Raw genomic sequence first — 24,121 nt, forward strand, 5'->3', positions numbered from 1 at the left:
CCTACATTTGTATGTTTTTAATTCTTTTCAATTTTGTTGACATAAACCTGATAATCGGAGCTTGGAAACACCAGAAATGGACACTACTAGAGTTATTCAAAATGGTACAATTGGTAGGTTTTCACTTTATATTGTAGCATTGTAGAGATCAATGAAATATTGTTCATGATTAAAAAAAATCATAAAATGTTGTTTATTGTTTATTGCACAAATCCCTTAATATACTATTTAGTATATCAAAAGAAAAATCTCAAACATTTCATGTACATATTGTGCCGACATCTATAACATGTACATACACAGGGTAACTGGTGGGATGATATATTGTGAAGACATCTATTAAGGTAAAGGGTACCATTGCATTAGTTATAATGTGAAGTAAGAGTTCCACAAAAGAGTAGTTTACTGAGAGTAGTCTCCCTTCTTTATATAAGATGAACAGAGAAATTTTCCCCTAAACAAATGTATCTTTCTATGTCCATTGATTTCATAGACTTTGCAGCTTGAAATTGGTGGACACTCATTTGATCCCGTGTATTTATAACTCCTAGATGGCAATGTTGGTAAAGAGTAGGCTTTGAAATTTTATTTCTGATTTCAAACATTCAAATTTAAATTTCAAACATTCAAACATTCAAATGTCAATTTCACACATTCAAACATTCAAATTTAAATTTCAAACATTCAAATTTCAAACATTCAAATTTAAATTTCAAACATTCAAATTTCAAACTACCAAAATTCTGTTATATCATAGCAACAAGTAATATTTATGATTTATTAATAAATATTTAACAACAGTGACAATGGTAGTCCATGTAGTACAGTTTAACACACTGGTACCCTTTACTTAAGAGTCTCAAAACAAAATTCAAGTAACATAACAAACACAGTCCTCTCCAAGGAGCCAGAAACACATAATTGGAATGTTAATTAATCTGACGGCCCCAAAGCAGTTATATACAGGTACTCTAAATATCACATTGTGTCAAAGAAGAAATAAATTAACCTGAAAGTATTTCTGTCGGGAATGGAAATAATTATTAACACAGAAAATCGTCTACCCAAGCTTATCACAGGATTGGGACATGTTATACTAGGGACAGCAATATACATGTGGTTCATCATAGTTCTATACCACATTTGTAAGTATTCTCACTACCGGCTCCCATAATGTAGTTATTCTGTATCAACTGCTCAGCCCATTTGTCTGTTAAACCAGTAGTTAATATAATACATTTGTAAAAGTGGAAATTTCACAGTGGGGAAATGCTCCCACCTTTTTGTATTATATAAATTAGCATGAAAATCCACATGCGAATATTGATCAATAGATTATGTAGATTTCAGATCCATTGTCACCCAGCCATCAGTTTCAGGAGCCACAACCCAAAAATGTCCACTTTTACAGTAATCTGACATGCTTTACTGGAGAACATAGTTTCATGGCATTATTTTGATTTCAGCACTCGATACAAAAATATTGTGTAGTACATTGAATATTTTCGCAAACATTAATAGTACATCGTCACATCTAGAAAGTCTTTTGATTTAAGAAATCTATTATGACCATCCAAAATCAAAACATCCATCTGGTGACAGATTGAATATTGACCCATGGCTATTTCCTAGGCAGTCAACTGCATGAGTTCCGCTTTTAATAAAACAAATTGGACCATATCATTACACAGAATATATGTATACAACATAAAATACATAGTTATGAAATGTTAAGGGCGAAATTAACACTGGAAGAAAAATTGATTTCTTGGGCAAAGGGCAAAAGTTCGACTGGGTAAATAAATAAAGGAATAGCATTTCAGAAAACCGCTGAAATAGGATTACCAATAAAATAAGTACCATATACAATATTTGATCGTGGCAATACAGAATTACTGTCAAAAGCTACATCATCTGCATAAAGAAGATTTCCATTGGATATCCAATGATTGGTGTAGAGTCCAGTCGTTGTAAATGACATGGGAGATTAAGCCAAATCAAGTTAAGAATCAAGAGCCACTGAATGTAGGTTAGATCAGGGCTAATTTGGGACACACTTGCTGTATAGGCGATAGAGGGTCCCGAAATGTTTTGATGATTGCTTGGAATAAAGTTCACCAGAACATATTGACAAAATCTCCAGATTTGAAAAGGGTTAAAGGACTTAAAAGTGATAAATTAAACTCTTTAATGTTGCCATGACAACCATTACCATCATAATGTAAGGATTTCTGTAGAGGACGATGGTATCTCCATTTCATTCAGCTCTGGGCATATTTCCATCAAAACTACTTCTAACAGAATCTACAAATGAACAAAAATTAAAATAAATAACTGTGAGCAATCAAGCATTCAAAGTTATTATAAATCACAAAAAAAATAATTTCTATATCAGTACAAGTTATTAAAATCAAACCAACATGATTCCTTTAAGTTTTGGTTTGTACGGATTTCAAATATCAAAGTTCATCTATTAAAGTTTTCTCCACAAAGTTTAAGATTCTCAAGTTATTCTCATTATTTTGATAAATGAAGATATTACAGCACACCTGTTATATTTATACTTACATAAAACAGATGTTTATTTAATCTGGTATCCTGGAGGACTTCAAACACTTTGATAGAGCCTCTTCGAGCATTGTTTTCACCCAGCAGAGACTTCAGAGCATCTGAATACACAATTTCGCAAATATTATCACTTCTACCCTAGTAATCCGCTTGTAAACCTACGCTCAAAAGAAAATCTCCAAAACATATTTGTTTTTGTTTTTAGAGGAGACAATTGTTTTATTTAATAGAATATTTTAAACGTCATATACTGGCTGTACACATTGGGGTCTCCACAATCACAAGGCAGTTGGCATTAACTCCCTTGTGGCATACATACAATTATTAACACGGCGCTAATCTGTTTTAAAAAAAAATCATTCCCTTGTTATTGGAAGTTATATATTAGGTTTTCAAAAATTCACTCTTTAAGCTTGTCAATGAACTAATTATAAGCTAATGTGAGGAAGTTTCAAATCATTCAATCAATCAATTAAATACTTATTGTTTTAAACTTACCCCCAGATTTATAAACAGTATTGTGTAGCCCACCAGTTCAATTTCAGTGGATTTTACAGTTCGAGAAATTGTTTTCATTAAATGTGAGTGCTTTAGCTTGATATACTTTCATTTTGTTTTTGTATCTGTAATATTTATTTATCAACAGACTGGCAACACTTTTATCAGGCTGAAACCAGTTTGATTAATATTCTTTTTAAATTATTGTATAAGTGCACAAATTCTGAACGTCCCTGAACAAAAATACCTGGAATATTGGTAAGAAATTTCTCCTTGGCCTCCATCCGTGTCCGAAATTTCTTCTCTTCACTTTTAGCCTCAGCATAAGGAGCCAGCTTGCCCTCTGGCCACATCGAGTCCTTGAACATGCGTACATAGTAGATGACCATTGGCTCAGAGAAGATCCAGTCCACAGTATCCCTCAGCTGTCTAATGAAACAAAATATTCCCTACGGTTATTACTGTCATAGTGGTCAAATCGTATTTTTGAGTTACTGTACATCTACTAAATCTGTACTGATTTTCTTGACTGTGACCGATTTTCAAAAAAAAAAAATTCAATTTGATGTTAGTGTTAACAACTGATATTAAAACACTCAAATTTTAGTGCTGAAGTGAATATCTGCGCCCACTTGTATAAAACATCTCAAAGGTAAGGGAAATCTCAAGCAATGTATTGTCTATGGGAAATCGTAGACTTGAGGAAATCTCAACAGTTGAGATGTTTTATACAAGTGGGCACACTGTTTCCTTCAGCACACATCTACATCACATGTACTTCTATGGCAAGTGCTATTTATAAATTGGTGATCAGAAATACTGTGAAAGGCATCATGGTATAAATACTGATAAAATAGACGCAATTACAGTGTTGTATAACAGATAATGTAAACATACGCTAAGTTTGTTTTGAACACAATCAGTAACTGAAAACTTATTCTGAAGCTTTCGAAAACAGTTTAACTTCCACCTCTATGATGACGGTGAATTGATCAGTTCGACCTCTTTGATGACGGTGAATTGATCAGTTCGCCTGAGTATCTGAGTTTATGTGGTAGATGTAACAGCTAACCTGAATACCCCAGTTTATCATATGTTGCTTACCTGTTAATAGATCTACCAAAGCTGACTTCTACAAAGGCTATGAAGCTTTTCCTCAGCCACTTAAACATGCCACGCAGCTCAAACACTTCATTCACCAGATTGTAGAAAGGTTCTGCTATGGAGTCTTTGCTTCTGTCTAGCTTAGAGCTGTAATTATGAGTGAGAAGATATTATTTTTTCAAAATGTAATTCACTATGAAACCTCTTTTACGATAGTACATTCCTGTTAGAACACAATCCATTCCTAGGCCATCCTCAATATGAAATATAACACTCTTGAAATACCAGGTAATAACTATTCATAGACGACTAATTTTAAAAAGTTATTATGGGATATAATTTACCTATTAATAAGAATCTTTGACTGCTACATATAGCTTCTTCATGAGACATACTCTGCATCATGTGAAAGGTTGTATACATGTATATAAGTTTAATATAAAAATAAATTATTATAGGAAGACACTCCATAGAATCTAAATTTTATATGTAGAGTTGTGCCGTTAATGTTCCTGGAACGCTAGGCATGGCCCTTTCTATGGTCTATGCGCTGACCAGGTTGCCAACTTTAACAAACTTTAATACAAACAAAAACAAAACTTAAGAGTACAAACACTATGACTGCATCAATTGAATTGCAGACTCCTGTAAAAGACTCCAAAGTCCCTGTTTCCATCAGTTTATTATTTTCATCCTAATGATAAGTTTCGAAAAAGTTTAATAATGAGAAAAGCTAGTATATGATATGGCAGACAATGGTGAATTCTGTGTAGGAGACTTTTGCTCAGGTTAGGACTATTCCATAATTTATTGTATAGGGGAGGCGGGAGGCACCTGTATTAATATACAGTAATCCCTCGGTATAATGCCCCCCGTTATAATACCAACCCTGGATATCGCCAAGTTTTCCAATGGAACGGATTTCCACACTATATAAACCCCCCGTTAATAACGCCATCCCCTGCATACCGCCTTCCCCTGCATACCGCCATCCCCTGCATATCGCCATCCGCCAACCAATTTCAAATGCAAAACTGTTTTATCCACAGACAATACCCCCATTGTTTACGTTTTGGTCTGATAATTGGTCAATCAAATATTATCATTAATGATTCAGTGATACCTGTACAGGTGAACGTGAGCATTACCCCGAGTTTACATAGTAAACACTACTCACCTCAAATGCTTTTATGTGTTTTGTGGTTGTTGTTTGTACATTTTATATTTCATTTTCGTAATTTTACTGCTATGAGCACACTGCGAAACATAGCTTCTGACATTGAGACGGTTTGTTATACGTCATCAGAGATACAAATTGATCCGATACTGGCGGATTGAGTGAAATAAGAAGTTTTCAATCTATATATTTCTTATAACTAACGCCTAACATGAGTATAATATTAGCAAATAATGCATGATCGTTGAAATAACTGAACTGTACTGAAATCAAACAACTACCGCCATGCCAGATCACGCGTGATGTTTTCTCAATTCCTGTTAATTTATATGGCCTACATCACCAAATATGGTATTAATACTTGTGTCACCATATTTACTTCACTTTCAATGTTTGGTCATGGCGCTCATATATAGAATTCTGACCTATATCAGAAGAGAGGCGGAAGTTTCCATCATGGCGGTCAATTCAGATTTCAATTACCACTGCTACATAAACTTGATAATTTTACAAATTCATACACGACACAACGAAACACGACATTAAATGTTTGAATACACTGACAGATAAAATGGTTCCCACAAACCAGTCCACTCAGGTGGGAGGCGCCCCGATCTAAACATGTAACGACCAAATGTGCCCATACTCTGCATCCCAGATTGTGTTACAACTCAGTGAATTGTACAAATAATATTTTTTTATTAACTTATAATGTCTTAAAGCTACAAATGATATACATTATGTGTTTGCATTCATTTCAAAATAAAAATATGTGTATGTATATGCAGTGTTAGTTAAACGGTAAGATTTTATGGGTGAAGGGGTCTCTAAAAAAGTGCCTCCCGCCCCTCACCTTTGGTTAAATCTGGAGTACTCTTTATACTGTAAGATATGTGTGCATATCATGTATACAAGGACACTGATACACTTTATTACAGTAACAAAACAAAATGGTAGTTATTTACTGTATACCTATCTTCCACAGAAAACAGCAGTTCATCCTCATTCTCGTGGGATTCCTGGCCAATTTTAGGAAGGCTTAAATTAGAAAATAACAACATTGCAATGAAATAATATTCATTTTACAAACGTTTTCCTGAGTGTACCTCAGACCAATAATTCAAAGTCAGTTTCTGTGAAATCATCCAAATCTTTTGCAGATATTTTTTTTTGTCTCGAAACGTCATTCAAGTATGGGATCACCCTCTTTTTAAAGACTGTTCTACATATCCAGTACTTCATAATAGGTAGTAATAAAGGGTCAACTTATAAAAGATAACAATTCAACAATTCATGTTTTATGATTCGTGTGAAATAGGATTATATAGAAAACAAGTTTTGACATCAGCGTGCTGCGTTGTAATTCATCAACTGACATCAAGAACAATGACATCTTCGTGAAAACAATAAAATAAAATTGATTGTTTAACTGGTTTAATGTCTAATCATGACATTGGTATATGACAACAAAATAAAAGAATAGAAGAAGCTGACGATAACACATAATGATTGCTAATAAGAAAGTTTCTCTAAACAGGTTCTACAACTGTACTTTACATCCAAACATACTTGTAGACAATACCTTTTGAGCAAACTGCCAAGGAAGAATGTATTCTTTTTTGCTGCGGTCTCCTGTTGTTTAAGGTAGTCAGGTGTCGGGGTCAGGAATCGGCACAGAACCTCACTCTGAGCCATCCGCTCATCCTTTATCACTGCCTGGAATCACATCGGAGCAAAGACATTATTCAATACATGCTTACTTATATCAATTAAGTTACACTGATTAGCGATTACCATATGCTGTCTTGTTTGGGTCCAACATATAAGGTCATAAGAATACAGGTGCGCTGAGAGACACCACAGAAAAGGGAGTATAACTCATGATCAAATACAGAAACGTCAATCACTTTCATCCTATTTCAGGTCTTGAGGTACAAGAATTACAGGTAAAGTTTTGTCAAAATTGAGAAGACCGAGAATTCAGCTTCAAGAAATACTGGAACAAGAAACTGAAAATAAAGAGAAGAGAGAACCAACAATCCTGAGATGGTGTTTTCAAGGAATATCATCAAGAATTCATTAGAAATCTACATCTTCTGAAGATTATCCACTCCTAGATCACTTAATAATGATGACTTACACTGAGATATTCATTGATGGCCACTTTGCTCTCCTGTATAAACTTGTCATCTACTGTTGTGAACCTTCCTATGGTAGGCAGGTCCTTCTTCTTCAACCAAGATCCAATCTGTGTACAAATAGGTGTTCATGATAAGTAAATATAATGAAAGTGGTGGCATTAGTGTCGTACATGCAATACTGCATTAAGCTACACCGGGTTTACTGGGTTACCTAACACGTGTGTTAAAAATGGCATTGGGGTGTTATGTAATGCTGCTTGCAATATACAACAGTAGCTTATAAATGTATGATGTTACAAGAGAGGGTGTCAAATCATTTCTGTAGGTTAACACCTAAGTTCTGGTCCCAGTTGCTCAAAAGTTGGTTATCTCTAACAAGTGGGAAGTGAAAAAAATCGAATACCAGGTAATTGCCAATAATTGCAGTGAAATGATATCATATATGTTCTTGATTTATTGTACTTATTTTCATTTTTATTTTTTTTTCTAACCCGGGGCCTGGAGATTTAATTAATAGTTTGATTCTTGATGGTTACCATTAGATTTTAGAGCGTTACTGGTTGATTCTTAAGGATTGTTAATTTACTCTCAACAGTAACCAGTTAATTTTCGAGGAGTTGACAGTTAATTTGAGTGAGTTAATTACATGTTAATTTTACAGAGTTACTGGTTGATCCTAGGGGGTTAACGGCAGGTCAACCCTAGAAAGTTATTGGTAGATTTTAGAGGAGTAAACTGTTTGATTCTAGAGGGTAACTGAAAATGGACTACCGACATACACCTACACAATTAATGATAATGAATAATAATTACCTGTATGAGCTGTCTATGCATCTTGTGAAATTCCGGCAGTGTACGGGAGACAACCCATCCATGACTACTCTTCTGGAGGTTTTGACTCATACCGGCCCCCACCAGGTGTATGATCAGAACAAACACTGGTGTCTTCTTCTCTCCCTCCTCAAATGTCTACAGGGACCGATTTTATGGAAATGCATAATTATCTATAAAGGCAGTTTCTTTTTGTTCACATAATCACAGAGTTAAAACAGAAATATAACTACATTTTCCCCTACTTTAATCACTCATACCACGAGTATTGAACATGCATGTCCTTAGAATTCCTAAACTGCTGTTAAATATTGAATATTTAATACCCTATAACTTTCACCAATGTATGTATTCTACGGTAATATATATATGACAGTTCTTTTTCACAGACGTAAACTTGACCTATAGATTTTTCAAAGACAGGATACACTATATACTGTACTGTTTCTCACCTCCGTTTCGTACACATGGGCTCGCCACTTGCCCTGGTTCTCACACCACTTCTGCATGCGGAGGATATGAGCCTCCAGTTGTTTCTTCTCATTCATTAAGTTCTCTCTCTCCTTCTCCATATCCTTCTCTACTTTACCAATCTGTCAAAATAAGAAAACGCTGTAATATTATGTCCCTCAACTGTATTTTATCATATGTTCTAACATTCAATGTTGTTTTTTTTATTATATTTATTGCTGAATGACAATATTTTTGTTTTTAAAAGAAAAAAGAACACTTCATTTTCTGAAAATCTATTAAGGTGACGATATGGGGTGTTAAATGTCCGAAGTTTCATGTTTAGTATAACCTCAACATCCAATCCTCAGAATTATCTTGAAAATTTAACATCAGAACACTGATTTTAATGTGATACCAGTATTTAAAGTTTTCATGAGGCAAAATCTGTTTTGTTTATCTGCACAGTTGTTGTAACTGAGATTTTGTTGGGTAGAGAAGAATCTGGTTAAACAGGGTTTCACAGTAGTAATTCTACGCTAGATGATTTGACTGATCGTAAATGGCTGTCTTAGTTTTCTACAATAACAACATATTGCTACAACTTTTTCACAGAGTTATTATCAGATGTAATATATTACATATCATTCTTTTAATGTAGACCTAAAAAAAAACATAAAAAAAACAAGATTGTTGGTAAGGGCTGTTCCAGAATAAACCATAGGGGAAGGTGGGAGGAACTGTTTTAGAGACCCCACCACCCATAAAATCTGAATAGTGATCTAATATAAGGACACCTATGCAGATCATACATTGTATATTAATGGTTACCTCCCATCTCTCCGGTACAATTAATTAGGAATGACCCTAACTTAAACAATAAAATTGAAATAAGACAAAAACACTAAAAGACTCCAACATCAGTGTAAATTTGCATTAAATTTCACCCTTGCATCCTCTGTGATAACAAAAAATTTCATCATCTTCCACTGTAGGACACTCATTTAAAGGGAGATAATAATAGGCCTCACCTTTGCATCGTCGGTTTTCTTTGATGTTTTCACAGCCTGAATGGCTTGTGTCTTGTTGCGGATCTTTTCATCCAGCGTTTCCAGTCTTTGCTGAGCTGCGTATGACTCACTAGCAAACAGATCTCCATTTTCAGAGTCGTCCTCATCTTCTGGTTCCAGGAAACTTTCAGTGGGTCCAAAAAAGAACTGGTCTGTTTTAAAATTAAAACACATATGTAGTACATTTTTTTTTATATATGTATAACAATGTCACATATCACTGATAGATAAGTTTTGATTATATGAATTCATTCACAGAATGCCTCACATTTAGAGGTTTAGTACAATATGCAGCATTTGATATAGTGTCCTATCAAGCGAGAATAAGCCACTCTAGGGCACTTAATAATACACAGATATACCATTCATACAATCAATATAATTTGATAATTATGCAGGAGCTGCCTTATCAGCCACTAACTACTGGTCCTATGGCACTAATTTCATACCTCCACATTATTGTGTATATGTGCTGGAGGTATATACTAGGTGTTCCATTTTTCCATAGTGCCATCTAACTTAAATGTTACAGCACAGACACTGTACATCCACTCTAGATTCCACACTGGTTATTTGAGTATTAGTTATTAATAATAATTTCAGGTTTTTATATTTATTGATTATCACACTTTGTTTTCAGAGTTTGTCGTTCGAACATTTTCTTATCGCGATCGGTGGACTCGAGACTTTATCCACATGCTCATGATGAGAAAATTGTTCTCACAACAAACCCTAAAAATACTGTGTGATAACGTATTTATCATTTATATACTACCACCTTATGTAATTCTTCATTTTTAAAAAGTCAACTAAACACCATATTTTCCAAACGACTTCTAGGCTCAATGGTCATTGATCGCAAATCCTCGGTCTGTGACAAACGTTAACAAATGAAAGATTTGCGCAACAAAATACAATGAACCTTAAAAAGATTTTTAAAACAGTCTTTTCGTCATTGGCTTTTCCATATGCACACTTATGCTTAAAATGGTGTTGTTTTTCTCACAGTATTTTTTCGTAAATTTTCATTGATATGTTTATGACAGATAATTTTCTTACATGGATCACTTTTGTGTGGATACTATTTCTGGTTAGGACATCATCCGGTGCGAGCAGCATTCTTTTTTGAGAAAATACGTTCCCATATGCTGGGAAATGGGAAAATCTTTTCTCAAGTTGTTATCAACTTTTTTCATACGGACAACCCACGATAATAAATTTATCATGCTACCAGTAGGTGGTATAAAGTAGTATATAGATGATAAACCGCTTTATCACAACTTAGTTTGTAGGTCATCTCAAAGCGGTTCACAAATTATTATCCATGGTTATAGGGCCTTTGCAGCCAGCCAATATCTTTCTCAACTCCCTGGGGAGCATACAGCCGGTGCTGCCATTTCGGCGCTCACAGCTAGCATTCTACAACTCTAGCACTGCCAAACCATGTACTCATTTACAGCTGAGTAGATTGGAACAAGCGGAGTAAAGTATCTTGTTCAGATACAACACAGTGCCGTGACGTGACTCCAACCAGCAACCCTTGGGTCGCAAGCCAGGTATCCTACAACTAGACTTCAGTGCCTCCTATATTGTGGGAAGGAGGAAACTTAACTCCAGAAAATCTGGGCAACAACAACTTCGCTAATTGATCCTGGCCATTTTGGTGAAAGGCTGAATGTTATCCTATGGGCCAGATTTGCATATTATTAAGTCTACAGGAACAGCCTACATGCATTTAATACAAGATGCTTTAGTGGATACAAAAACAGCCTCTGGACCATCAACATTAAATATTACATGATATTTTGGTCTCACTTTTAGAGGGTACAGAAGCTGCCTCGTGACCATCAACATTAAATATTACATGATATTATGGCCTCACCTTTAGAGGATACAGAAGCTGCCTCCATACGTTCATCATCGTCACTTATTATAAATCGGTAATAGATGTCACTCACAAGGAAAGAAGGGTAGTGATCTTTCTGAAGCACCTGATAAACTTGGTCCTGAGCTTCATAGAAAGCATCTGGGCCCTGATTGTGGACACAAACAAAGAATCAACTACATTTAAGACCCGACTGAATAATGTTATCTGAAATACTTGTACTGGTACAGGTAATTACAGGACTTTGTGGTACCACCTGTAAATTCTGTCACAAAAAAAAGGTGAATACTTAAGTTAATATCTTCAAATATTAGATTTCAGAGCTTGAATTTGGCAATATCTTGTCTTGTTTCGACAATTTTAATCCTATAATTAGTATTCTACAGAACTATTGTTATGTACACATGTTTTCCTTCAGTTCCTTCTTGAGTGTAAATTCTAATCTTCATTGACTATGGACCATTAAATTTTACTTTAAATTGCACCATGTGAATCCTTCTAATCTAAAGACCCTTAAAAATCAGCCCCTTCTTGAGTAAATATCACTACTTATAAATTATTTTGTCTAATTTTTAAAGAAATGTCTTATTTTTCATTTTACAATAAACAAGTGTAAATGAAGTTGACACTATCGACACTACACTGGATAGGTACTTACTGTGTCCCCCTTGAGGAAGGTCTCCATAGTTTTGACAAGTGACCGGTCAGTTTTGACCACAGTGGTGGAACTGGAGATGTACTGGTAGAAGATATCGCTGCCAAGCTGGTGGTATTGTCTCTGTGGTAACAATCAACCAATTAAAACTAATATCTATTACTTCATACGAAATGTTCTACTGTTAGAAATCAGTACCAACTACATCCTCTATCAGAACACAGTAATTATACAGAGCCTCTGTATAATTTCTGTGTACTGTAGGCCAGGTTATTTTCATGGCAGTGTTATTTTGTACTCTTCATGATCAGGAAAGGATTCAACCACAAATTCAACAATGCAGCAATTTGTATCAGCTCTAGACTTTATTGTAGGATGTTGTTTGAGACTAAGAGACCAAGAGTACCAGTTTAAAATATTGGGGTATAGTTACTCAGCAATTTGTATCAGGTCTAGACTTTATTGTAGGACATTGTTTGAGACTAAGAGACCAAGAGTACCAGTTTAAAATATTGGGGTATAGTTACTCAGCAATTTGTATCAGCTCTAGATTTTATTGTAGGACGTTGTTTGAGACTAAGAGACAAAGAGTACCAGTTTAAAATATTGGGGTATAGTAACTCAGCAATTTCAATTACCATAATTTAACTAAAACTGAGCAGGTGGCAGACACATACATGCATATCCTAGTCTTAGGCGATATCTAAATTATCTTAAGAATTAAAACACCACTTATTCTTGTAACTTTCTCTGTATATCTCTGTCACAGCAGGATAAAATTCTTAGGTAAAATGTTTCTGTTAACAAGTCATCATCTTATGGCAAAATTAATATGCTTTCAAGTACAGCCCTTGATGTTCAATAAACTAACAAGAAATACTTTCTAGACTTTCTTTAAAATGACACAAGACATATTCCAGTAGCCTTTCTGATAGCATTTATAATACAACCAAAACATTTAATATAAAACATGATAATGAATTGCCAAAAAAAAACAATCTACACTTTAGATTTGGAATATATTTGAGATCACTGAATCAGCCATTATCATATAGGTTTGAAATGATGTTCACCAGTAACCATTATTATCTAGGTTCATTTCTTACCTTGTCAGCAGATCGGAGCTTCTCAACAGCATTCCAAAATCTGGATAAAACAAAAGTAAGAAATATGCGCCTCTTTGAAATGTTAGACAATTCTGTCTCAATTGTCTCCTTTTTTCTGAATCAGTACAATACATGTAGTTATATTTTCAACAGGAGATCCAAATAGGTTTTAAACTACTGATCATGCCAGTTTTATTTAGATTTTTCTATCATGATTCTTTTTGTAAATCAAGTGCTTTTGGAAGACATGCAGGTTAATTCTGCTCCTGAATATTGAGAGTGGGGAACAAATTGTCTTCTCTAACACCAGTGAACCCAAAGCAATACACTTGTGGGAAAGCAACCCTAGAAATTGACATGTAATACAAAAATATGTTTTGGGTGGTCTTCACTTCTCTTAATATAGATTTGACTGTAGCTGAAGTTTGTAAGTTATATTTAACATCTTAATCGATAATCACTCGCTGTATATACACCATATAACATCATGCCAGGTAACGTATATATAAATCTTTAACATCAAACATAATCTTATCAACCATGTTAAATTTTTAATAGCGACTTGATTATTCAAATTTCATACCCTAATAAGGACTCATTATCATCTCGTTTGAGGAACTTGAAGAGCTCTTGTCTAGCCAAGGGAGAATCCATCACTTCGCTAAAAGTCATCACCTGAAATAGATTAATTAGATTTCTTCCTATTTTTTTCTTCTTATATTTTTGTCTCAATTCATTGCTTAAGACCGATGAATCTTTTAATATGGAAAAAAGTGCTTTCCTGCTCTCCAATATACAGTGTGTTTATAGCTAACAATAATAGCTCTAAAGTTATTGGATTGTGAAACAATTCTGAATACTAATAAAAGATTAATTAAATATCAGAAGGGAATTCTGACATCCTACATACTGGTTGAAGATTAATGATAGCTTTAATTTAATATTGGGAACTAACTGTATATTGTTTATATATTTATCTTAGGAATGTGCATATCCATTACTGTAACTAACACACTGTGACAAACATTGTTTGTTAAAGCTTTCAACAAAAAGGATAGAAGAGAAAATATTAAATAAATATATCTTTGTATAATTTAGAAACCTATGATCAATGTGGCTTTTAAACTGACACTTACAACTTTGAAAATGGGTTTTGTGTTACTCATGATGAAACGAAGTCACAGTATGTAAATACAAACCTTCTCGACCTGACTGTCACCATCAGCATTGTCTGTGTAGTACTTGTAGTCTGGACCGCCTAGGGAGCGGATCCTCTTCTCACACTTTGACTTAGCCACGGTCAGCTAAAACATGACCATTAGCAGTGTTAGAGAATAACATTAGGCAAGTCATACAAAGTTCTTATAGTGACATCTGCAATGTCATACACATCATATAGTTATGCCAGAAGTGTCAAACAAACTTATTGTAGTAACAACAGTGTCATAGACATCTAATAGTCATGCCAAAAGTGTCATACAAACTTCTAATAGTAACACCAACAGTGTCATACAAACATATTGTAGTAACATCAGCAGTGTCATACATACTTTTTGTAGTAACATCAGCAGTGTAATACAAACTTATTGTAGTAACATCGGCAGTGTCATAGACATCTAATAGTCATTCCAAAAGTGTCATACAAACTTCTAATAGTAACACCAACAGTGTCATACAAACTTATTGTGGTAACATCAGCAGTGTCATACATACTTTTTGTAGTAACATCAGCAGTGTAATACAAACTTATTGTAGTAACACCAGCAGTGTCATACAAACATATTGTAGTTACATCAGCAATGTCATACAAAGTTATTGTAGTAACATCAGCAGTGTAATACAAACTTATTGTAGTAACACCAGCAGTGTCATACAAGCATATTGTAGTAACATCAGCAGGGTCATACAAACTTATTGTATTAATATCAGCAATGTCATACAAACATATTGTCGTAACATCAGCAATGTCACACAAACTTATTGTAGTAACAACAGTGTCATAGACATCTAATAGTCATGACAAAAGTGTCATACAAACTTCTAATAGTAACACCAACAGTGTCATACAAACATATTGTAGTCACATCAGCAATGTCATACAAAGTTATTGTAGTAACATCAGCAATGTCCTACAAACTTATTGTAGTAACATCGGCAGTGTCATAGACATCTAATAGTCATTCCAAAAGTGTCATACAAACTTCTAATAGTAACACCAACAGTGTCATACAAACATATTGTAGTAACATCAGCAGTGTCATACAAACTTATTGTAGTAACATCAGCAGTGTCATAAAAACTCATTGTAGTAACATCAGCAGTGTCATAGACATCTAATAGTCATGCCAAAAGTGTCATACAAACTTCTTATAGTAACACCAGCAGTGTCATACAAACATATTGTAGTAACATCAGCAGTGTCATACAAACTTATTGTAGTAACATCAGCAGTGTCATACAAACTTATTGTAGTAACATCAGCAGTGTCATACAAACTTATTGTAGTATTATCAGCAATGTCATACAAACATATTGTAGTAACATCAGCAATGTCATACAAACATATTGTCGTAACATCAGCAATGTCACACAAACTTATTGTAGTAACAACAACAGTGTCATAGACTTCTAATAGTAACACCAGCAGTATCATAAAAACATATTGTAGTAACATCAGCAGTGTCATACAAACTGATTGTAGTAACATCAGCAATGTCATACAAACATATTGTAGTAACATCAGCAATGTCATACAAAGTTATTGTAGTAACATCAGCAGTGTCATAAAAACTTATTGTAGTAATATCAGCAATGTCATACAAACATATTGTAGCAACATCAGCAATGTCATACAAAGTTATTGTAGTAACATCAGCAGTGCCATACAAACTTATTGTAGTAACAACAACAGTGTCATAGACTTCTAATAGTAACACCAGCAGTATCATAAAAACATATTGTAGTAACATCAGCAGTGCCATAAAAACTTATTGTAGTAATATCAGCAATGTCATACAAACATATTGTAGCAACATCAGCAATGTCATACAAAGTTATTGTAGTAACATCATCAGTGTCATAAAAACTTATTGTAGTAATATCAGCAATGTCATACAAACATATTTTAGTAACATCAGCAATGTCATACAAACGTATTGTAGTAACATCAGCAATGTCATACATACTTATTGTAGTAACATCAGCAATATCTTACAAACATATTGTAGTAACATCAGCAGTGCCATAAAAACTTATTGTAGTAATATCAGCAATGTCATACAAACATATTTTAGTAACATCAGCAATGTCATACAAACTTATTGTAGTAACATGAGCAGTGTCATAAAAGGTTCTTATAGTAACAACAACAGTGTCATAGACATCTAAAAGTAATGCCAGAAGTGCCATACACAATCATTGTAGTAACATCAGCAGTGTCATACAGACATATTGTAGTAACATCAGCAGTGTCATAAAAGTTTCTTACAGTAACAACAACAGTGTCATAGACATCTAATAGAAATGCCAGAAGTGCCATACACAATTATTGTAGTAACATCAGCAGTGTCATAGACATCTAATAGTCATGCCAGAAGTGCCATACACAATTATTGTAGTAACATCAGCAGTGTCATAGACATCTAATAGTCATGCCAGAAGTGCCATACACAATTATTGTAGTAACATCAGCAGTGTCATCCAAACTGATTGTAGTAACATCAGCAATGTCATACAACCATATTGTAGTAACATCAGCAGTGTCATAGACATCTAATAGTCATGCCAGAAGTGCCATACACAATTATTGTAGTAACATCAGCAGTGTCATCCAAACTGATTGTAGTAACATCAGCAATGTCATACAACCATATTGTAGTAACATCAGCAGTGTCATACAAACTTATTGTAGTAACATCAGCAGTGTCATAGACATTTAATAGTAACACCAGTAGTGTCATACAAACTTTTTTTTCTTATTCCAGGTAATCACACCAGCAGTGTCATACTTATTTCTATTGAAATAGTTACACCAGCAGTATCATACAGACTTCCAATCGTAACACCAGCAGTGACAGTCAGTCCTTTCAGTAATGAGCAGTACTAATTATAACTGTAATTTTCTGTACAGAATGTGACATTCATATTTACCTGATTAATATATCTTTTCAAGTTTCTGGATTTTAACAACTCTCCCTTAGCCATGCCTTTTGGTGACCCAGGTTTCCCTAGAAATGCAAAATACAGTGTAAATAAATACAATTGATACAAGATGTTGAGAACAGTAATATACAGTGAAGACAATACAGTCCCAGAAACTGTTCAGTTGTTGGAAGCTCTTAAAAAAACACTTATGATCTACTGATGTGGGTCTCTACATATTGTGGTATTCAAATTAAACAGTGCCTGAATGTCGCCATTGCAAAGTGCTAAGTCTGTATCATTACAGTGTGTGAAAGTAACAAGCAATGGTAGACTGATAGACGTTGGCTATATGTGAAGACGTGACGGTCTATGCAAAACGCCAGTATGATAGACCTAATGTCTATTCAATTTTATCAACATGAAATATCAAGCACAATTTGACAACAAGTGTAATTTTGATATCATTGTATCTGTCTTTGGGACATCCACCATGCATGTTGAATTATATAAATATTGCATTTCCTTTCCTTCCCAAAAGATTGGAATCATCAGTTTTGATGGGTTACACATTTTTGGTCGAATAAAGTTCCCAAGTCCTGTTTTTATACCATCACTGATTTAAAAATATTTTGTTATATCATCACAGAAGGGGTAAGAGATTTTCTGTTTACCAGTTTAACCTGTACCAGCTCTGTGTACCCGTCAGTGACAACATATGTTAGCAATACCAATACCGGTTCTGAGTACCAACCAGACTTACCTGTACCAGCTCTGATTACCAGCCAGTTTTATCTGTACCAGCCAGAAATACCTGTACCAGCTCTGTATATCCAGCAGGACTTACCGGTACCAGCTCTGTGTACCAGTCAGATTTATCTGTACCAGCTCTGTGTACCAGCCAGATTTACCTGTACCAGCTCTGTGTACCAGCCAGATTTACCTGTACCAGCTGTGTAATAGCCAGATTTACCTGTACCAGCTCTGTGTACCAGCCAGATTTACATGTACCAGCTCTGTGTACCAGCCAGATTTACCTGTACCAGCTCTGTGTACCAGCCAGATTTACCTGTACCAGCTGTGTACCAGCCAGATTTACCTGTACCAGCTCTGTGTACCAGCCAGATTTACCTGTACCAGCCTGTTCCTGCTGTAGGTTCTTGATAGTAGTAGCCTGTATAATTTCTGTTATAATGTTGTATCTGAAATAATCAGGACATGCAATGTACTCCAAAGGTGGAATATTTTATGTTGAGATATTAACATAACATTAACATAAAAAATACTGACACAATGTCCTGGTGTAATTGATCTATATCTATAAACAATGTAAGGGTCAAAGAAGTAATATAGAAGGTAAAATCCCATATAACACTGGATCCTAATGGAGGTATGTCCGTAGGATACGAATTACTTAAGGAAGTAATTCCAACAGTGTGGACAAGTTTAGGTTGTCAAATTTTCGTAGCAATCATATACAAGAAGATAGAATTGATATACTATAATTGAAAATATAGCTATGTCCTCTACATCAGCGTTCCTTGTCCGCGATGCTCTCAGCTTAATTGCTGCCTTCGGCTGTCTTTAGCCGAGAGGACTATTGGTTTTATATAATAGCTATATTTTCAATTAAAGTATATCAGTTCTATCTTCTTATAATATGATGTATATGTACATGTAACTGTTCTGTTTCACTGTGTCTTGAAGAAGGAGCGGATTGCTCCGAAAATTTGACAACCTAAACTTGTCCACACTGTAGGAATTACTTTGAATTAAATCCTGAATTAAGAATTGGGTCAAATGAGTAAATAACCAGAGAAGCGTACCTGATTTGCTTTAAATGCTCAATGTCTTCACATTTGCCAATCATCTTGACAAAGTCTTCATAGTTAGCAGCGTACAAGTAGGTACGTCTAGTGTCCTCTGAGACCTGGCGCCGGTAATCAATGTAAGCAATGAGCTTCTCATTGATGTAGTCTGGGTCACACACCATGTCCACCATTGGCTGCAATCCTGTTATCAGGGTTATATAAACACTTGTAACTACAGACTATATCATTATCATGATCATTTACCAACACCATTGGCTGCAATCCTGTTATCAGAGTTATATAAACACTTGTAACTACAGACTATATCAGTATCATGATCATTTACCGACACCATTGGCTGTAATACCATTATTAGAGTCACAAAAACACTAAAATTACTAGCTGTAAGTACTAGCATCAGACACACAAGACTTCACAATACCAGTGATAACACAGACATAAGTTACACAGACACCACATTGTCAGCTAAAGCAATGATTCCGAGAGACATACAGACACTTAACAAATCTACCAAGCTAAGAGCCAATTGTATGGTCTTTTTTTGTAAACACAAAAACATTTTGATCATTTTGAAAGCTTCTTACTACTTAAAATAATTTCAGGACAAAAGCGTTTTTATGGATTTGAGACCAAGACAACATTTATTCAGATACCTGAGGAAGTGATGATTTCGCGGAGGATATGTCGTATCGTGGTACAGCCATGGTAGGAGTCGGGGAGGAAAATGAGAAGTAGTACCTCACACAGCTGGCTCAGGAACTCACGCTCTGATGCCTCACTAGCCAACCAGGGGTGTAGATTGAATGCTTTCCCATCCCCAACACTGCTGTCACTACCGCTGTCAAATATTACCATAATAACTCAATACCACTACATAATTATAATACTGTATAGCGCTTTAAATTTGCGGGCTACATATATTTTACTGTGCACCCAAATCCCATGTGTCATGCAAAGTATTTTGAGTGTCCTCAGTTAAGGGTTAAACCACAAAATACAGGTTAACCGTTTGAAAACACTGATCCTGAGCATCATCAATCCCCAGTCACTTCACTCGCCAGAAAATCAAATGCGTATGTACCTTTGTAGGAGTAAACCGTAATCAGTTAATCACCGACTGTGTACACATACATAGGTTGTGGCCACTTATGTGTAACTGTTGCTTTACCATGGACTGGCCAGTTGTCCAGTGATAATCTGATTTGATTTCATTAAGCTTGCATAACAGCGTTGGGTTATAATTATAAGTATTTTCAACATGTTGTGATAAGGTGTCAAAGTGGTTAACATTTTCGATAATTTCGCTGGTGTTTAGAATTCGCCGATATGAGTCAAAGCACGAATATAGCAAAAAATAAAAACCCCGAGAAATATAACCGCTATACAGTAACACAAAATCATTTTGTTACTTTTATTTACAGATTTTAAAAGTGTCAAATGAAAATATAATCCATTTTTATCAACTTGATATCTCACAATATCATATCACCTGCAGAAGTTGATGTACATCAAACAACATCATCCTATTTTTTCAGACCCACAGGCTTTGTGTGTTACTATTTTATAATTAAATAAGCCTAACTTATTTTGCAGAAATTACTAACAAGTTTTTCAAACTCAATTAATCACTCTTGTTGGCCTAGATGGAAGTGTGCAGGGGTTCTGAATATGGGAGGAAAGCGTAGTACTCAGAAAAACTGCCGGAATACTCAGAAAAATTCTTATGTGGTAGATGTTTCACTCCGAAAGGCGAGTGCACCATCCAGTGTGCCACCTGACATCATTGTGGTATTTTTATAAGGTATCTAAGTGTTTCTCTGTATACTAACCTCTTGGCTGCAAGCCGTATCTCTGTGAAGTGAGCGTGAAGTTTATCCACCACATCCTGTGTAATTATCTTCATGGTGTCTACCTTAGATAACCTGGTGCTGAGTCGTTTGATCAGGATCCACACATCACCCCTGTTAACAAGAAAACCCCTGGTACATTGTATTACACTTAAAAAAGCATGCAGGCACTATGTTAATAGACACCACAATCAAAACACTTACACAGCCTGCAGCATCAACAATACTGCTCTTATGCCTTTTTTTCAAATAAGTCGAGTAAAAAAAATTCTCAATGTTTAATTTGCATAAAACAAATTACACCTGCACTTAAAACATGTGTCCTTTAATACCTGTATAATCTAGATTTTTTTTCGTGCAGGAATTATTTTTCAAATACTGACAACCTTACAGAAACATACAAATACATATCTCACACACACACACTGTATTGTGACGTCTAGTAACGAAATACAAACTGAGAACCCCATTACAGTAACAGTAACACTACATAGTAAAGGTTTGGGGGACAAATTTCTGTCCCTTTCCTAATGGAAAGCAATTGCGTTTATTTCACAATAATTCTTCAAAATTTCCCATTTGTTTAGAGAATGATGCAACATCTAATAAGAAACAATATATTTGTCAAGAAGGGCGTTTCAGTATAATTCTGAAAATTGCTAACTCGGATTGCTGCGGCACAATTTTCCCAATTATGAAGTCACATGCTCCTTCACAAAAAGTGAGAAAGAATACCTGGTAAATGTTTTTGTATAAAACAATTTCAACCAAAAAATCGTTTAAGTGTTCCCTGTCCCTAAAGTAGTCCTGCTCCATGACAACTTGATATAGCAAAGAGAACTGCAGTCTCCAGACCTTGGCTGAATAGTTGTACTTACTTGACAGCAGTTAGCAGAGATTCCTGGTCTCTAGACAGGTCTTCATACCAGGTGAGAACGAAATCTCGCAGAGCCAAATCAATAACCTCCTGTAGGGCAAGGTCAATGTTCCTTGATACCACAACTTTTTTTGGCTCCCCTCTCTTGTCCGCTTTTCTTTCCTGTTAAACATAATCCCTAACATTATAGTGACATTTACCAATGCAATGTACCAGTAACTTATATGGCCTGTATAACAAAGCTTTTATACCATCCATATGTACACGAGTCATAAGTTTTGTCAAGCAAGCATGAATGACATCAGATTTTGGTACAGTTAAAAGATGAAGGACATTCATCATGAACCTTTCACACGTTTATATACATGTATGTACCAGTTAATAAAATTTAGCTTCCTTGAAATTTTCAAGGTATCAAAAGAGAAATTTGTAAATATATCTATTTTTCAATGGTTCCTTGCAATTTATAATAAACCACAATAACATACACTGTACATTTTGTAATCGCAAAATATGTACACAAGTTTGTATCTAGATGTTCACAATAGTTCTGTAATTATATCATGGGAGCAATTCAAGAGGTGAAAATGTTTGATGAAAATGTTTTATGTAAATCAAAGTTAAAATCATATTATCTACAAGCAGGTCTTGATAGATTGTATTACCATCAGTTTTTGTATCAATGTGTTGACCATCAATTCTTCGGGAGGAGCTGATGTTGGTTTGTACTGTTTCCCTCGCACCAGTGACCATGATGTCCCAAGAAATATACCAGCCCCAATTACAACTAAATGAAGGATTACAAATGCAGTGGTAAAAAGGCAATCACACTGGTAGAGGACTGCCAACACCAGTCCACCACACCCCAACACTACACTCTGGACTGTATTCATCTCCTGACTCAGCTCCTCGTCATTGACAGGCCATGTCCATTACATTATCCACAACCTAAAATTATCCATAAAGCTTGGATATTAAACTTCATAAAACTGCAGAATACAAAACAGCATTGAATCATACATATAAATTTCTTTTAAGTATTACTGATAATTAGGGGATATTATTAATTAAGAGATGCCACGATAATTCAAGTTTGGCATTTGACATGAGAAAACTATAAGTGGCAAAGAATTGATAAATTCCATCGTGCTCAACTTAAATTATCATCTCATTTATAATAATCCTATACATAATAAGATCATGTAACGAGGAACTTGAAAAACTGCACATGCATTTGTAAGGCCTAAAAAGAAATAAAGAATACTGTTTTTTAATCGGAATATTACAATACAATTTGTGTCATAATTGTAATGCATAGATCTCCAAAAATAATCGCTTAACCAATTCAGGTTGTCAGATAACAGATGTTTGGTTCAACAATACTTGTTGTAATGCGCTGGTCTTCTTATGTAGTTTTCAAAATAAAGGGGCAATAGCATCATATTATAAATAAGGCAGGATGTTGGAATTAGTAACTTGCAGGTTTGATGAAATTAAAGATTCAATTCACAATCACTAGATGTATACGTTTCAACTTTTAAATAACATATTTTTCATATCACTTTATTGACTAATATGAATGATAGTATTGACAACATTTCATTACTTCTGATTCCATAGTTTGGTCAATTATCAAATTTTCCACAACAAATGAACCTTTTATCAGTTTATTGTGATACTGAAGCTGTCAATTTGCATCGATGAATCCTGATGATGAAATATAACTAGCTATAAGAATTGTTCTTGTCAACTGATTATATATGCAGGCCAACTAACATTCCAGAAAGGTGGCATTAACACCTCAGTACCTGCTAAAAATACATATGGCGAGACCGGGGCTAACAAACTTCAGTTTCCGCCAGGGTTCAATGATCTTCATGTGGGCATGTTTATTATTATGTTCTCGCCCAATCACGTTTGACAACGAGATGTGAATAAGT

General features: G+C 34.8%; 1 protein-coding gene across 2 annotated transcripts; it reads right to left on the bottom strand.

Annotated features, from left to right (window-relative positions):
* Positions 1-666: 666 nt before the first annotated feature.
* LOC110454051 (sorting nexin-25-like) lies at positions 667-24,091 on the bottom strand. Of its 2 annotated transcripts, XM_021503385.1 has the most exons (24): positions 23,990-24,091; positions 22,847-23,129; positions 22,183-22,343; positions 21,287-21,418; positions 20,111-20,295; positions 19,452-19,638; positions 18,757-18,827; positions 17,635-17,711; positions 14,685-14,789; positions 14,069-14,160; positions 13,486-13,525; positions 12,383-12,502; positions 11,722-11,872; positions 9,801-9,991; positions 8,772-8,912; positions 8,302-8,457; positions 7,488-7,595; positions 6,930-7,063; positions 6,320-6,385; positions 4,171-4,317; positions 3,314-3,495; positions 2,569-2,669; positions 2,213-2,304; positions 668-1,654 (listed from the first exon to the last, which is right to left on the bottom strand). In XM_021503385.1, exons 2-23 carry the CDS (start codon positions 23,072-23,074, stop codon positions 2,215-2,217), a joined length of 2,865 nt encoding a protein of 954 aa, XP_021359060.1. In that variant the 5' UTR covers positions 23,075-23,129; positions 23,990-24,091; the 3' UTR covers positions 668-1,654; positions 2,213-2,214. The 2 variants fall into 2 exon arrangements, with proteins under 2 accessions (XP_021359059.1, XP_021359060.1); XM_021503384.1 differs by having other exon boundaries at positions 667-2,304.
* Positions 24,092-24,121: the final 30 nt, after the last annotated feature.

Source organism: Mizuhopecten yessoensis, unplaced genomic scaffold, assembly GCF_002113885.1.
Source record: "Mizuhopecten yessoensis strain PY_sf001 unplaced genomic scaffold, ASM211388v2 scaffold7647, whole genome shotgun sequence".
Classification (NCBI taxonomy): domain Eukaryota; kingdom Metazoa; phylum Mollusca; class Bivalvia; order Pectinida; family Pectinidae; genus Mizuhopecten; species Mizuhopecten yessoensis.